The following is a 16,978-nucleotide window of genomic DNA, read 5'->3' as shown; positions in this document are numbered from 1 at the left end:
TCATTTTCAATCCACCCTCCCCCCTCGTAGCATTTGGTCACAAAACTTCAACCCCCCCTAAAAAAAACGTAGCATTCGATTAGCACCTCCCCCCCCCGGTTTTGAGAACATACAAAAATACAAGTGTACACCTTGAGAAAAATACTTGAAAAAAATAACCGTGTCTAATTCAATTTATTTATCACTTATGCACTGGAGACAGCATTTCTTTGGATGTAAACTTTGCTATGGATTAATGTTTTCTGCTTCGAAGAGATTGTGTTTTGGTACAAGGAGGAAAAATGTTTATACAATCCGTATGATCTATGTCTGTAAAAAACAACGAAAATATTCCGAAATTCGCAAAAGAAACTAATCGCTTCACTTACCAGCTTTGAACAAAAATAAGTATCTTGTAATTATAACTATTAAAAACCACAAAGAAACAACGATTTTTGTTTTTCAAAACAGATTGTGTGAATGCTTCAGAATGCTACAAATAGAAAGATTTCGACAGCTCTCGCTGCAAAACTTTGTATACTGTTGTAGTGTATTTTTTGTATGCATTTTTCCTGTGAAAAAACCGGTCTTTCATAATAAATGCTAGGTCGATTTTAATCCAAATCCTCCCCCACTTGTCACAAAACGACGATATCGCCCCCCCCCCAATTATGCTACGTCATTGAAGTATAGTCTCTAAGCAAACAACATTCGAAAAGAAAAACGCTCTGCAATCCAGACAGGATTACAGCCTGCGCTCCAGAGTATGGGTGATGAATTAGACGATTTTTTTAAGGTGGTAACATTGGACGCAGATCTAGCTTCAGGATCAGTGAACCCGTACCCAATTGTTGGATGTAAAACGGTGAACGGGTTGGTTGACTATGTTAAAGCCAGGAGAAATTAGAATAAATGTCGAATTGAAATCGGCATAGATCTGAGAGGGAATGGGCAGGGATCTTTGAACGTAGAAAGCTCCGATGAACGCAACGTAATCAAAGACTCAGGTGTTCGCGGTCACTAATTCTTACAGTCGTCCCTAACGTTTCTGAAAATTATTTCAATGTTCCAAAGATTTAAAATCTACTTAAACTACAATCTCTGGAAGCTTTGTAACAGGTATGACAAAATACGTTAAAGTTGAATAAATCCGTTGCATTTATCTAACTCTATTACAGGTGATTTGCTGGGGTTATGGCAAATAGCTTATAACGTGTGCTTATTGCACTTCAAGCAAATCTGATTTGGATAATAAGAAGGGACCGTTAGACACAACTGATTCGATGAGAAGAAACGCTTGTGCCGTGTCAAACGCTATTGAAAAAAAAAAGAAAAAAAAAGAAACGCTGAACTCTGGATTCGAAATAAAGGTATCAAGTAAAATACAAGAAATTATTTCAACTGTGCACACGATCCTCTGCTCTGGGGGAGGATGAGAACAAAATACTGAGCAAATGCCTCCCTCTAGTGCTGTACATTTTTCTAGGGATTATGAATCGGATCGTCAATGCAGTTACGGTTGATTCTCAAATGGAATCACAAACCTGGGCATCAGCAGCAACGTAACTAGCCATTTCCAATTCGGCTTCTCTGGATGTCACTGCCGAAATCTACTTGAAAAAATGGATATTTTGGTAGAAGGACAAGCTGTTGTTTTTTGAGCTATTATTCAGAAGCCATCCAGACTTTTTGTAATCGTTGGAATATCGCAGGGTTACCCCAAACACCAAAATTTTACATTCTGAAATTTCATGTGCCGAAGTTCTGTGTTTGATCACATGAAGGCCTTGCAAAATATTCCGAGCAAACGACCGAAGTTTTGCACAAGGGCTTTGACAATATCTGGCAAAACTACAAAATCCCGGAAACCATTTGAACTACAAACCTAAAATGTGTGCAGCTGTTGTACAACAATTATTGAATTAATAAAACGTGAAACGCAAACACACATGAAGTATATTTGGAGGGTTTTCGATGATTCTGGTCAAACTCCGGAAACAGAGTTCCGAAGGGCCATCCTGTATCAGTTTTTCAGGGGTAGTTTCCATGATATCAAACTGAATAGTTTTATGAAACAACAATAGTTATTTATTATGCAGTGGATTGAATCTTAAACCATTATCAATTTCAGACAGAAGTTTTGAATGGAAAAGAAAAAAAAAAAACAAAATTCAGTTTATGCAATCCGCCTCTTCGAAGTGGTCATAGGGAAGCCGCATTTTTCCGCGGTAGCACGAACCGACATTTTGCAGTCAACTCCGCGTCTAAAGCCTGTTGTACACTCTTTGTCTAATGGTCAAATATTTGACCTTCTGACATAATGGTCAAATTTATTTGACATCATGGTTGTTGTTTGCCCGTGTTTGCCCCATGTTAAAATTGGAGAGTGACAAATAATTATCTTTGACCAAATTTTTATCTGTCAAAAAGTGACAAATATTTGACGCTCGGTCAAAGAGCGTACTACAGGCTTAACAGCGGCCAATTGACTTTCGGCAAAGATTACTAGTACAAGATACCTGACTCTTGCAGTATGTGGCGGACACGATTGTCACTGCGCGTGAGCGAAAGTCGAACTAATTATTTGGTAATTTGATGATGATGGTAAGGTGGCGAAAGGTGAAGCAGTTTTTTTTTCAATATCCTTGCATGGTCCTGCCATCTGATTTTCAATATCGTTGCCCATGCGGCCATTTAATTTTCTATATCCTCATACGGTGTTGCCATTTGGTTTTCATCTTCATCTGGCGGACTATGCACGATGAATCGATTTTAACCTAATAACCACAGTTTTATGCGCATTTAGGTTATCAGATGGTAGCACTAACCGTTGTAAAGAAGTCGTGGGCAAAATGTATGAAAAAACTGGAAGTCTTTTCACGTATAGGTCAGGCATGATTTAAATAACCGAAAAATGGGCCAACACCGAAAAAACGTGGGAAATTGTGGGAAAAAATCTTATTTTCTGACACGCAAAAATTACATCCGTACGCGAACTTTTAGCCTATTTTCAAAACTTGTTAATTTTTAGCATTCTTGACAAATGTAAACATTGGAAGGGTTCATCAACTAACTCTAGATAAACATTTCAAAAGGTCCTATCTGTTTTTATCGTTTTTCCGGAGCGTCTTTTAATTTTGGTAATGGTTCAGCATTAGTAACTTTCCCAAGCTTGGTTTTAGTTTAGAAAGCTAGAGTGATCCCTCCACTATCAACTCGTGCAAATAACGTGGCATAAAAGGTGTTTAATAAGTTGTGATGATTAAATGAAAGTCATCGATCAAAAAATCGATTAAAGCTGATAGGACTTTTTGGAATGTTTCTCTAGAACTTGGTGAAAAGGTGGCTGGGGCAATTTTGCAAAAAAAAAAATCGCAGAGCGTTAGAACAAGTTGCATGTCCGTCTTACCCACCCTGTCCGTCTTACTCCCATCCCCCTACTTTCTGCAGCTTTTGGATTTCCCGTCTGTGTGGGAAGCACCGCCACATACGTATGTTCTTAGCTTTGGAAAAACTAAAAACAATCGTCCTTTCAAGGGCGATCACTTATTTCCAATAGAAGTAGTGGAAATAAGTTTTCCACATTTCAGTACTACAATAGTAATCGTGCGCTTACTATCAAGAAACGGGTTGCTTTTCACTGCTAGGAACTGTTACCGCCATAACAGGCAAATACAGCACCCGTGGTTGGTTCGTAGTACAAAACGAACAACGAACAAACCGTCACAAAAACGCCATTTGGTCGTTTTCGTTAAAAAATGCTCAACTCACAATATATATAGTTCGAACTCTATAATCAAATGATTTTGGGGGTTGCCATTTCGTTTAATTTCTCGCTATTGCCGTTGACGTGTGGGATGATTCGTGTTCTGTTGTTATCTCGGCAGCATTCCTACGAGCATCTTACCGTCACAAATAGAAATGAAGTTAAAATTTTTGATTGCTGCTTAAAACTTTGGAAGGAGGATAAAAGGCGACAAAATGAAAGAGAAGACGAAACATTTGTTTAACTTTAACAATAGTTGTACTGGCCACAATAAAAAAATAAACACCAAGAAGAAAAGTTAGAGTACAATACGTGAGTGGCAAAAACATTTTTAATACTTCACAGTCGATTTTGAGGCGCTAATATGTTAATTCCTATTCATCGCAAATTGCAAACAAACGGACTTTGCAGTGGGGGCATCTTTGCAACATTATGAATTATTGTTTTCCCATGTCCAAACTTACTTTCAAATGAATGCAAGAGATTATTTCTCTGTGTTGCTTTTGTCATGTCGAATTAACTTGGTTGTAGTTAAACACATGGCTGCTGCCGGGAATTCATCGTGTTCTGTTTTTATTCCGTTGCGATGCATTTTACTTCAAAAATCCGTTTTGCATTCTGCACAATGGTGCTTATTACGGGAGTCACTTCACGGTGAGAACGAAGTGAAAAAATCTCACGGTGAAAAAAGACGCGTGCAAATCAAATGGAAATCACTTTCACCGTGCCTATTAGGGACTATACTTAAATGACGTAGCATAATGGGGGGTGGGGGGATATCGTCGTTTTGTGACAAGCTGTGACAAGGGGGGGGGGAGGAGTTGGATTAAAATCGACGTAGCATTTATTTTACCGGTTTCTTTTCACAGGAAAAATGCATACAAAAAATACACTACAACATTATACCACACAATCTGTTTTGAAAACAAAAATCGTTGTTTCTTTGTGGTTTTTAATAGTTAAAATTACAAGATACTTATTTCCGTTCAAAGCTGGTAAGTGAAGCGATTAGTTTCTTTTGCGAATTTCGGAATATTTTCTGTGTTTTTTTACAGACATAGATCATACGAAGTTGTATAAACATTTTTCCTCCTCGTACCAAAACACAATCTCTTCGAAGCAGAAAACATTAATCCATAGCAAAGTTTACATCCAAAGGAATGCTGTCTCCAATGCATAAGTGATAAATAAATTGAATTAGACACGGTTATTTTTTTCAAGTATTTTTATAATGTTTTCACTTGTATTTTTGTATGTTTTTCTTGAAGCCGGGGGGGAGGGGCTAATCGAACTCTACTTTTTTCTCAGGGGGGGTTGAAATTTTGTGACCAAATGCTACGAGGGGGGAGGGGTGGGTTGAAAATGAAAAAAAATGCTACGTCATTTAAGTATGTTCCCTTACGGTTGTCACTTCACCGTGAAGTGACTCCCGTGATAAGCCCCAATATGTATTTTCCGATATTCAAGGATATTTTTTACTTCCCATACTATGAAAACTGGTCAGGTACCAGTACCATTGGAATAAAACATTATTTAATTGATAGAGTTTTTTTTGCGCTAAAGTAGATAGTTGGTACGTAATCTTCATTTCCGATGAATAAATGCACGAGCGATGCAGCGGCTTTTCTCTGGAACCGCGGAAAACAGTTACTACCGGGTGATCACTGGTCTGGTCCAACCGGACGCATAAACCTCTTCGTTACTGCCTCCTTCTAAGCTCAGCCCGCCCGCCAACGCTGTTGAATAACATTCGCAACGGTTTTTCTCCCAGAAGCAAAATTATGCGATTTCGACGGTAACAACGCGATTTACTTTTTCGCCTACGACTACGGCTACGAGGAGTATAGTGTTGATGGCATACGACGGTTTGAACTATCTTTCTCCTCCATACATATCTAGCATGCACATTAGGCTTTCGGTTTCGATTGGAACCGGCTGAAAACCAGTTAATGAGTTATGATTAAAATTATCGTTTCAGTGTTTATCCTCTACCCACAACAATATAGTGAATGCGCGGGGCTTTTTTACTGTTGCTGTTAAGCCTAAATGCCTAATTGAATTTGAATAAGCATCGTTTTTTCACAGGTTGTAGACAAGAAGCTCCGTGCCGTTTTGTATGCTGAAAGTTACGTTTCTTCGCCCTGGACCCCTGCTAAGTAAATTGATTGTTAATGAGAATTGCTAAAGTAAACAAAAAGATGTTTTAATTTTTGAAGATAATACAGTCAAAATTTACTAAGATGCTATGGAAAAGATACTAAAAATTTCAATATCGTCAAGAAGCCAATATGTACTTGAAAGTTGAAAAAATCATCAAAGCAAGTTGGATAATTAAAAAGCTTGAAAGGGGGCAAATTAATGAAAATATTAGCAGGCAAAAATTCCTAAGATTCTTGATTAGCTTAATATTGATTAAAAAAATTAAATATTTGGGGCAATCAACATTACAATAAATGTCTAAAAACTAGGGTTTATTGGTAACTTTTGCCGTTCAACTAGATTGTTTGTGTATTTTAGAACTTAAAAACACTATCCCAAAATCCAAATATCTTCCTCAGAAAGTGTATGCAAACAAAACAAAGATAAAGTATCTTTCGGAGCGGCATTAGGGGGATTCATGTCGAGCTCGTAAACAAATACCCAGCCGTAAAAATACTCACCTCCATTGACGAGTAATGGAAGATACGCAGTTCACGGCTCGGTATTCGTATACGAGCTCGATGTGAAGACCCCTATTATCCTACTTGTTGGTCAGCAACTCTCGTATAATTACGCAACTTCGCGCTACATTTTCAGCCCCAAATTCAGAACATACATTATATAGCTTCCACATAATGCAACAGAGTTTGATTACGTACCGTTTCCAGTGAAAGTAAACAGCGCAGCCACCGCAAAAAGTAAAAATAGATCCATTCCGGCCGTGTCTGATATTTTTCGTTGCCTTCACTTCGGCGGCACCTTGCCCCAGTAACACCGGTCAGTTCGTTGTATCTTCAGTCGGTTCTTCCGCGTTGGGGCTTCGCACCGTCCGAATTAGTCGAATGCTCAACAAGTCTGTTTACTGTTGATGAGTTATTTACCCTCTCGCCTTATTTTCTCACGAATTTAATCTCATTCATCTCCCACAAACTGCAGGCCCAAATTTTCAATGAATATTTAGCTAAACGGTAAGATGAAACCTCTGGCCACCAATCAGTGTTGTGATTGTCTGCTTTTGAATTGAATTAGGTTAAACCAACAGCACTTTTCCGTCTTAGCCGAATTTTCCACTATTGAAAGTTTTCTCTTTTCCGTCTTGTAAACTTGATCTTGATCTCTATCACGAAACGTAACTGCACTGATGCGGTTTTACACGAGGACACCTTTTACTTATTATACAGGAACCTATTCACACAAAATAAGCGTAGGCCTGTAAACACGTAGTCTGTCCACATTTGCAACCGATTTTCGGCTGCACGCGACACGCCAAGACTTGGCTAGATGCGACTTTTCCTTTTCCCTCTCGATCGGGGGTACGTTCAGGTTGGTGAAAACGCGCCGCCCGCTGCTGGTTTGATGCACTTTCGCTGCACTGTCTTGCCGATGCACTACATCAGCAGCGCAGTGCTGCTCCCACTATGATGCTGATGTTGAAGATAAGCGTCGTTCGCGTGCCCCATTCAGCGGTTAGCTGGCGCTTGTTCCGATCAATGAATGCTACATGCAGAATTGTGCGAGCCAATTACGAACTGCAGGTAATCGGATGCTGGGCACAATGTAGGACCTCAGCTAGTGGGTAGTTTTACTTTCACGATAAAAATATTCCTCGGCCTATCAATTGTAAGTTTGTACTCTACCATAAGTAAAGGAAAAACTAATTTAAAATGGTTACTTATTTTATGTTCTCTAACATGTATTACTTTTATTGGATTCTATCGATAAAAAAAATCTCAATACTGTGTTACAATTTTAATTATTGTTTCTCTCAATATTCCCTGTATAAAGTTTTATGTAAATTTGTTATCTGTGGAAAATGATGAAAACTTCACTTTGTTCAAAGACAAGTAACAGTTAGTTTGTAATTTTTTTTAGAACATTTCACACTCTTCCAGATCAATAGCAACACGTAAAGTCTCCACGCAGAATACCCATCGAACACAATTGTCACCATTCACTTCACACTGCGAACGCAGCTGGTTCCGACGTAATTAGAGTGCAAACAGATAGAAAATTTCTTCACTTTTTCCACTTTGCCATCGCGATCGTCGTGGGATGCCGACCGCATCCAATTATTAGCGCAGATCGCGAAGCTAGCGGGTAGCGTATAGGTTGCATGCAATCTGCAGACCTACCCCGTAGACCGGTTACTGATTGACGGCTTGCACCGGAACATTCGAGTACACATGGGAACTTTTATTTATTGCTCTTTATTTTTGTTGCACTGGAAACGGCGGACGCTCGGTGGCGAAATGGTTCCGGCACGTGGCCAAACGATCGACGGCCCCACTAAGGACAATTTTCCCCTCAGTCTGGGGATCACAACGATCCAAACGCTTCGCACGATGGTTGTTGACTGAATCTCGGGGTGTCTGCAATCTGCAGAGAAAGCTGCCGGAGTGGAGATCGAAAGTTTTCACCTGTTTTAAGCTGATGGACGGGGAAAAGCCGCTCTTTCAGAGGATGCCGTACTCTCTCATGCTCTGCGATAGTTGATACGGGGGTTGTTAGTTGTTCTAGTAAACAAGCGGTAAAATGTATTTTGGCGGCATTTTTCGTTACTCAATATCGGCACCTTATCGGAGTCTGGCTCATTCCTTATTAGTAGATCATTCTGGATTTGGATCATCCTGAAAACATTTTTTTATTTGTTCATTAATTTCCTCATGGTAAATTCATTTTTCAACTTTCTAACGAAAGTTTGAATTTTGAACTTGACTGTAGAAATACCACAAATTCAAATTTCACATAATACTTTATGAAAAATAATGCGAATTAACGGAAACGGAAAGTGGGGGTAAATTTGGTTTGGAAGACATCGCCAAGGGTTTGAGAGCCATTGATTTAGATGGAAAAGTTGCTGTTATTCGATTCTCAACTTTTCAAGAAAGTTTTTTGTTGTTATCAGAAACTTCGCTTGTGAAGGCAAAACTCTTGCAGGTATTCTTCAAAATCATATTGATTTGGTGAGATTGAGGTGTAATTTGTGTGTGGCGGAATTTCCGATTCACTACAGGCATGAATGGAAAATGTCACATCGTATAACAATCAATTGGGAATCATTTCTAAAAGTGCTACTCATAAATTTTAGATCCCAGTAAGCAGCGGTCTTAGTTCTTTGATGAAAATTACAGATATCTACGCAAGCAAGAAGCAGGAAAACCGTAAAAATCTGTTTGAAATCTGAAAAAAATCTATCCGTGATTTCTATGCAAGCAAGAAGCCAGAAAACCGTAAAAACCTGCTTGAAATCTGAGAAAAATCACGAAATACGAATCACGGATACGAAAAAATTGCACTCATGTAGACAAAAGTCCACAAAAACTTGCACACATTTTGAGAAAGTCTGCGTAAATAAGGAGATTCTGTTAAAAAGCTGTAGAAAATATTAAAAATCTGCAAATATCTGCGAATCAATAAAAATCTGCACACGGACTCTAAAAATCTGCGTTTTGCAGACAAACTTGCACATCTGGTTTCCCTGGGAGAAGTGCGATAAATTTATAGCGAATGTTCTACGAAAGAAGCAATCGCAAAGATGTTGTATGTTGTATGCAAGCTGGCAGGGTTTAGCTATTCAAATCGTGTTTTCATCATAATTCCTGGTAATTTCAAATATCAGATACCTGATGTTTCATCAGGCCTATGAAAAGACGCCATCTTTTCGTGATGAAAATAACAAGCAACATTTATGGAACCACGGTGGGTTCTAAATGGAAATGGAGCCAAAAAAATGTCACATACAACCCAGTGCAAAAGCAAGGTCGTCTAAGGCCTGTGTTCCATGCTACAAGTTCTGTAAGCATTAGCGTAAAGTAAATAGGTATCACCGTATCACTTTGGTAAGCAAATAACTGATCGCAATCTCTGGTTTATTTAAATTCATATTTTTTATCACTGGCGATTCTACTTCAAACAACCTCGAGATACTATTGAATACAAGCGAACTTGGATACAATATATATTGCCGTGACTGAACAATTCAGTCTACTTTCATGGATTTCGGAACAATCGAAGGTAGAAACAATCAGCAGCCTTTTTATGGAAAACTTGCATGCGAGGTAAAATGATTCGAAACTACGTGCATAATCAAAAACCTAAATTAATCCACCTAGCGGTCAGACCCAGCTTTCTCATTCAATTTTTTATTTGTAAAAATAGATTTACATGAACGCTTCAATCCAATAAATGTATATTCACTCTTGAGGTTCTAAAATATCGATGTTTTAATCTATACATATAAAAATGCAGTCAAGTCTGTCTGTCTGTCTGATCCATATAGGCCCGAAAACTAACGAACCGATCGACGTGAAAATTTGTATGTAGGGGTTTTTGATGCCGATAAAGGTTCCTATGATAGTTTGAGACCCCTCCCACTTCTGGAAGGGAGGGGTCCCATACAAATGAAACATAAATTTCTGCACAGCTCAAGAACAAACCAAGCAAATGAAACCGAATTTGGCATGTGGATGTTTTAAGGGGTAACTAATATGTCCATAATAGTTGGATGAAACACAAATTTGTGCACATCTCGAGAACTAATCAACCGAATGGAACAAAATTTGGCAGGTAAATGTTTTGAGTGGTAACAAATATGTACATAATGGTTTGAAACCCAACTCCCTCTTCTATAAGGGAGGGATCCCATGAAAATGAAACACAAATTTCGCACAGCTCAAGAACCAATCAAGAAAATACAACCAAATTTGGTATGTGAATGTTTTTAGAGGTAACAAATATGTCCATAATGGTTTGACGCCCCTCCTTCTTCTGGAAGTACATGTTTCTTCACAAATTTCTGCACATCTCGCGAACTAATCCACTAAATGGAACCATATTGGCAGGTGAATGTTTTTAGTGGTAACAAATATGTTCCATAATCGACCTCAGACAACATTTTGGATTGTAGGATGGCAACTTCTGATTTCAGGAAAACAGCCGAAAATGGCCGATTTCTATCCAATATAATAATATCCGGATCTAGAATAATACACAGGAGCTAAAATCGACCACAGATAGCATTTTAAATTCTAAGATGGTGACTTCCGGTTTCTGAAAACATCAGAAAATGACCAAATACCACCCAATATGAGTTTTTCTTAACCAGTATGCCGTTTAAAATCCAGAAATTGTCTCCAAATGCCATTATGAACTCCAAAATTGCGACTTCCGGTGTCGGAAAAACAGCGGCAAATGACCAAATACCACCCAATATGGGTATTTCCGGAACCGTAATGATGCACTGGAGCCACAAATCGACTTCAGACAACATTTTGAATTGTAAGATGGCAACTTCCGGTTTCTGGAAAACAGCCTGAAATGGACGATTCCCATTAAATATTAGTATTTCTGGAACCAGAAAGATGCACAGAAGCTAAAAATTGATCACAGACACAATCTTGAATTTTAAGATGGTGACTTCCGGTGTCTGGCAAACAGCCGGAAATGACCAAATGCCATTCAATATGAATGTTTTCGGAACCAGAATTACGCCCAGATGACAGAAATTGATTTCACAGGTAATTTTAAAGTCCAAAATGACACTATTTTGAATTTGAAGACGACCACTTTTAGCTTCTGGAAAACAACCAAAAATACCTCCCAATATGGGTATTTCCGGTGTCAGATTGATGCCAGAAAGTCTGCTGATAACGACAGAATTCCACCCAATATGAATATATTCAGAATTAAGGCGATGTACAGAAGCCAAAAGACGAGGATGTTGTCATTTCGATAAAACCAATCATTTCAAACGATTTGTTATTTGACTTGGATCATATCCTATGGCCGATTCGTCGTGCATTTGCAGACTTCAAACAAACCGCAAGGAATCAATGAACTTGGAACGTTCAAATAGTACGACACCACATTTAAATTATGTTGAGGCCACAAATATCGATCAAAGCAGGTATAGTTTTAAATAGTCTTTGAATTTCTCTTCTTTCCATAACTTTTGAGCCACATATCAAATTGTTATGAAGTTTATTATTCGTAAGTTTGAGAGATGACTCGTTCGTATGACACTAGTTATGTTCAAATATGTCATGTAATCTTTGAGATAATAGACTTTCGTTGTTTTATTAACAATTTAATACATAACGGTTGCTTAAGTTCGATTATAATCAAATGAAATGGGAACGTGTAGGGCAGCCAAACTTTGAAACCACGTGTTCAATCATAATTCATCAGTTAACCCTTAACTAGCCCGCTCATCTGATAATAATAATCAATTCGGTTGTGTAGTTTCTGAGATAATGAAGTTTCGTGATTTTCACAAGTCGGCACATTACAAATGAAGTTACAGTTCGATTACAGTAAAATTCAATAGGGTCCTCTGAGGCAGCTAGACCATTCATTTGACACTAATTTTGTGGAAATCGGGTCGGCCATCTCTGAGAAAAGTGAGTGAGTCCAAGTAGTCTTCGGAATATGTTTCTTTGCATAGCTGGATTTCACATTTTTGAACATAACAGGCAAAGTAATAGTCTGATTGCAAAACAAATCAATAGGGTCTTATGGGGCAATTAGACCTTCCATTTGACACTGATTTTATGCAAATCGGTACAGCCATCTCTGAGAAACATGAGTGAGATTAAACAGTCTTCAGAACACGTTTCTTTTCATAACTTTTGAACCACAAGTTCAATTTTTATGAAATTCAAAACTTGAGGGTTTTCTAGGTAGCCCGTTATTTTGAGACCAATTTTGTTCAAATCGGTTGTGTAGTTTCTAAGATATTGATGTTTCATGATTTTCACATTTTTAAACATAACCTCTAAACTAAAAATTCGATTACAATAAAATTCAATAGGGTCTTATGGGGCAACAAGACCTTTTGTTTGCAATTAATTTCATGAAAATCGGTCCAGCCATTCCTGAGAAAAGTGAGTGAGAATAAAAATCTGCACATACACACACACACACACACACATACACACACACACACACATACAGAAAATGCTCAGCTCGTCGAGCTGAGTCGAGTGATATATGCCATTCGGCCCTTTGGAGCACTTTTATACTTTCGGTTTTGCAAGTGATTGCTATACCTTTCTAGGAGAAAGGCAGAAACATGTTTGCAACAAATATTACGAAAGGGTGATGATTTCATGCTTAACTACAGTGTTCGTTCGCTAACTGGGCTGAGAGCCTAGGTTAGTTAACGAATGTCGCTCGTTAACTGGGCTGACATTTCATATGTCGTCAAATACCAAGGGGGATTTCGATGCAATGGCACTAGGTAAAACCAAAAACATCATATCGAGAAGACTGGGAGCTCTGCCTGAGATTGAGCGACTTGTTTGACAGCGCATTCTTTCGAGTAAAAGTGGAACTGACGCATGCTAGTATGTGTGCTGGCGATGCGAATGCAAGCCGAACGCACAGGTTGGACCACCACATACGCCCACTCTGTCTTCGCAGCGATGCAAATTTCCACCTTTAACAGATGGAGTGCGCTGTTTGATTTGACGCTTGTATGGGATCGATCCAGAGATGCCAGTCTTCTTGATATGATGTTTTTGGAGGATTTTTTGTTTTAGAACAATGGTAAAAAATTATAAATTTCACTGGCAAATAACTAGAAGATGCCTAACGTTGAGTCCTAACGTTGATGCCCATACTTAGAGGTCTTGGAAAACTAAGTTTGTAAGATACTCTTTCTATTCGCTCTATGGTGAACAGAAACATATTATTGTTAACTAGGGGCTAGACACCTTTATTTTCATGAAAAGTATTTCGATAGTACTACACGATATTGATAGATATATTTGGGTATTTATCGTTTGTCTGTCAGTTGACATCCTTTAAATGATAATGTAACGTCGATGAGCTATGACATAAATAGAGGGGAGCAACGATAAATGTTTCGTCATATACTTCGCAATTTTCAGAATATTGGAAATATTTAGCATATCAATAATGACTTGCCCCGCGATTGTTAATCAATGTCCAGCAAACAATTTTGTTGTATACCAGTTTATTAGGTTTTAGTTCGACCGGAATAGCAATAGCAGCTCAACAAGCTGCAAATCAACTAAATTGTTTGTTGGGTATAAAAAGGATAAATAATTGATTTAAAACTATAACGTAAAAATTAAACATGTAAAATCCAACGAATAGAATAACGGCTTGCTAAGCTCTAGTTCAGCAGGAATCCGCGTCGAAACAGCTTTAACTGAAACTTTGTCCGACCTCGAGCCACCACTTCGAATTTTTTAAAGGCACAAGACTCGGTGTCATCTATGAAAACGTTTTTTTATGTGTTCTGTGCTGAAGCAAACATGAAATATCGTTTTCACAGGGAACGCAAAAACCAGTGCCGAGTCTTGTGCTTTCAAAAATTCGAAGTGGTGGCTCGAAGTCTGCCATTTGTGGTTTCAAGACAGTTCCACCTTAATAAGCTGTAAATCAACAAAATGTTTGGGACTCATGTTTAGTTGATTTATGTCATTATTAACCTCAGAGAACAGACTAATAAGCGACGAACAAACAATAAGCGACGAGAAAAGTATTTTGACATTAATAATCATTTTTGGCCTTGATGGTTGACGTTCGATGTCAACATGTCAACACAGCAAATTTTCAAAATATTCGCCCCCGTTTTATTTTCGACAACATCCCCCTTAAAAACTGAATTATTAATGTAAATTCCAACTAAAAACAACCAAGGCAACTAATAACAGTAAGTCTTCCGCACCTTTTCTTTAGCTCAACTATACTCACTCGATCGTAAACGTCAAGACACCGCTCATCCCCCTACCTTCAATTTGTGACATTGGTTATATAAAATCAACAAAAGATTCATTCTGCTATCCAACAGGAAAGTTCATTCGTTTATATACTTCTTCACCCATCATAACAATGCGGATACGAAACCGCCAAACTTTGTCATCATCTTTCACGTTTCATTGATAAGAGAGAAAGTTGAAACTGTGCACAAATTGTGATAAAAGTGGTTAATTGAGAAGAGCAGTGGCTAAAAATGAAAAGCATCCAGGGCATATTTATTATCACACTGGCACTAATTCATCTGAGCAGTAGTACACTGTCGCCATCGGATGTTAAAAGTAAAAACAAGAAACCTAAAGAGCTGAAAGTTCGCCAGGGTCCACAATCCTCTAGCGTGATCGATCGAGGGCTCATCCAGGAGGAACCGCTGGCGAAGGATATTATTATAGAAAGCGGTACTTATTACGAGGAAACAGCATTGAAAAATTTCGAAGGTAATGTTCTAGGCTATGTAACACCGGTAAGTGCTGGAAGCTAAGTATCTTTCACAGTTGAAGTTTATCAAAGTTGTGTTTTTTTTGTTGTAGTGGAATAATCATGGTTATGACGTGGCCAAAATTTGGGGTGCTAAGTTCAACTATGTGTCGCCAGTGTGGCTTCAGATCCTGCGGAAGGGTTCGAAGCAGTACGAGTTGGGCGGCGCTCATGATATTGATTTGGGATGGGTGGGAGATGTGAAGCAAGCCGGGATGGCGATAAATAATAAAGGTGAGTAGAAAATAGCGTAATAGTTATTAATGGTTTAAAATTTATGATAATATAACATTAGCTCTCAGTCGGTTCTATCCACAAAGTACTCTGTTTTCGTTTTTTGTTACCCTAAAATTACTAGAAAGACTAACGAAGCTTTTTTTCTATCTTTTAGTGGTTCCCCGTGTGTTGTTTGACAAGTTTTCCGATAAAGACTTTTCGCAGTTGCTTACTTATGCTGAGGAGCGAACAGCCGCTTCTAAGCTGATCTTAAGCACCGTTCAAAAATATAAATTTGACGGGATTGTATTAGAAGTGTGGTCCCAGTTGTCTGCCAGGGTAGAAGATGAGGTTCTAATCGCTTTGGTGACGGAAATCTGTCAAACCCTGACTAGTGCTCATTTTGATTGCATCCTAGTTATTCCTCCGGCACGTAAAGAGACTTACGATCTGTTTTCCCGGAAGCATTTTGAGACCCTTGTTCCGATCGTAACGGCATTCTCGTTGATGACCTATGATTTCTCTAGCGTACAGAGACCCGGAGCGAATGCACCTCTTTACTGGGTGAAGAATGCCGTTAAGCACATTTGTCCAGACTCAGCAGGTGACCTGGAACGTAAGCGAGCTAAAATATTACTCGGGTTAAACATGTATGGAAGCGACTTTACTCCTAACGGAGGCCAGCCTATCATTTCCCACGAGTATTTAGGGTTGCTGAAGCATCTCAAAGGACATTTGACTTATGATGAGCACGATGTGGAAAACTTTTTCGAAGTGAAGTAAGAGTTTTATAGCTTGTGTAAATGAATTTAAATAAAACAATAATTTATTACATTCCAGAACATCTACTGGTCGTCATATGGTATTTTATCCAACGCTGTATTCCATCAATGCACGGCTGAAACTGGCACGCGAGTTAGGCACTGGAATATCGTTGTGGGAGTTGGGCCAGGGATTGGATTACTTTTATGACCTTTTCTAGTCATTGAGCAATAAGAAGCTTGTCTTAAGTTAACTCAAAACATTCACTGGATAAACATCCTTTATTCAATAATAAAATAAAATATAGCTGCACAATGCGTTATACAATAAAACTACAGTTGTATCGCTTATCGCTATAAATTAGTTTTTGAAAATATAAACCAGTAAGAAACTATTGAACTCGACATGGTGATAAATCAATAGAAACGATTATCTTATTACACTAACGAACTATTCAGTTTTGCAAGAAATTTCTTGTGCATTGGTAGCAGCTCATCCAGCTGTAGCTTTGCCCCTGCCGCGGAAGCCCATCATCGTTTGGGGACCTTTCATGATACGATGCATCATTTCCCAACACACCTTGGCCGGTAGCAGACACTTCAATGGCAGAAACATGCGCACGTTATCTGGTAGCGTACAGTTGACTTCATTCTTACGAATCGATTTGACCATACTATCTGCGACGTATTTTGGTTCCAACATAGGCAGTAGACGGGGTTTGCATCCGGCAAACATACCGGTGTTGATGTAATACGGGCAAACGAGCGTCAGGTGGATCTTGTCGTAGCCATGGGT

General features: G+C 38.6%; 3 protein-coding genes across 7 annotated transcripts in view; 1 reads left to right on the top strand and 2 right to left on the bottom strand.

Annotated features, from left to right (window-relative positions):
* Positions 1-8,293, bottom strand: part of LOC129728284 (chitin deacetylase 1) — a 20,201-nt gene extending 11,908 nt beyond the window's left edge. The window contains exons 1-3 of one of the 4 annotated variants that reach the window (XM_055686716.1): positions 8,077-8,288; positions 7,645-7,719; positions 6,604-7,577 (exon numbers count right to left, since the gene is read on the bottom strand). In XM_055686716.1, the coding sequence (XP_055542691.1) occupies positions 6,604-6,658 (55 nt within the window). In that variant the 5' untranslated portion in view covers positions 6,659-7,577; positions 7,645-7,719; positions 8,077-8,288. Of the gene's footprint in view, positions 1-6,603 lie in introns of all 4 variants that reach the window. The other 3 variants (XM_055686714.1, XM_055686715.1, XM_055686713.1) reach the window with 3 other exon arrangements.
* Positions 1-16,625, top strand: part of LOC129728286 (chitinase domain-containing protein 1) — an 18,980-nt gene extending 2,355 nt beyond the window's left edge. Inside the window, exons 2-5 of one of the 2 annotated variants that reach the window (XM_055686718.1) lie at positions 14,763-15,191; positions 15,259-15,439; positions 15,597-16,200; positions 16,262-16,625. In XM_055686718.1, the coding sequence (XP_055542693.1) occupies positions 14,925-15,191; positions 15,259-15,439; positions 15,597-16,200; positions 16,262-16,403 (1,194 nt within the window). In that variant the 5' untranslated portion in view covers positions 14,763-14,924 and the 3' untranslated portion in view covers positions 16,404-16,625. Of the gene's footprint in view, positions 1-14,650; positions 15,192-15,258; positions 15,440-15,596; positions 16,201-16,261 lie in introns of both variants that reach the window. The other variant, XM_055686717.1, reaches the window with a different exon arrangement.
* The window catches only part of LOC129728287 (estradiol 17-beta-dehydrogenase 11), a 30,272-nt gene continuing 29,725 nt past the window's right edge, over positions 16,432-16,978 (bottom strand). The window contains exon 5 of the mRNA XM_055686719.1: positions 16,432-16,978. Within this exon, the coding sequence (XP_055542694.1) occupies positions 16,676-16,978 (303 nt within the window). The 3' untranslated portion in view covers positions 16,432-16,675.

This window comes from Wyeomyia smithii, chromosome 3, assembly GCF_029784165.1.
Source record: "Wyeomyia smithii strain HCP4-BCI-WySm-NY-G18 chromosome 3, ASM2978416v1, whole genome shotgun sequence".
Lineage (NCBI taxonomy): Eukaryota > Metazoa > Arthropoda > Insecta > Diptera > Culicidae > Wyeomyia > Wyeomyia smithii.
This window is presented reverse-complemented; position numbering and strand designations above follow the sequence as displayed.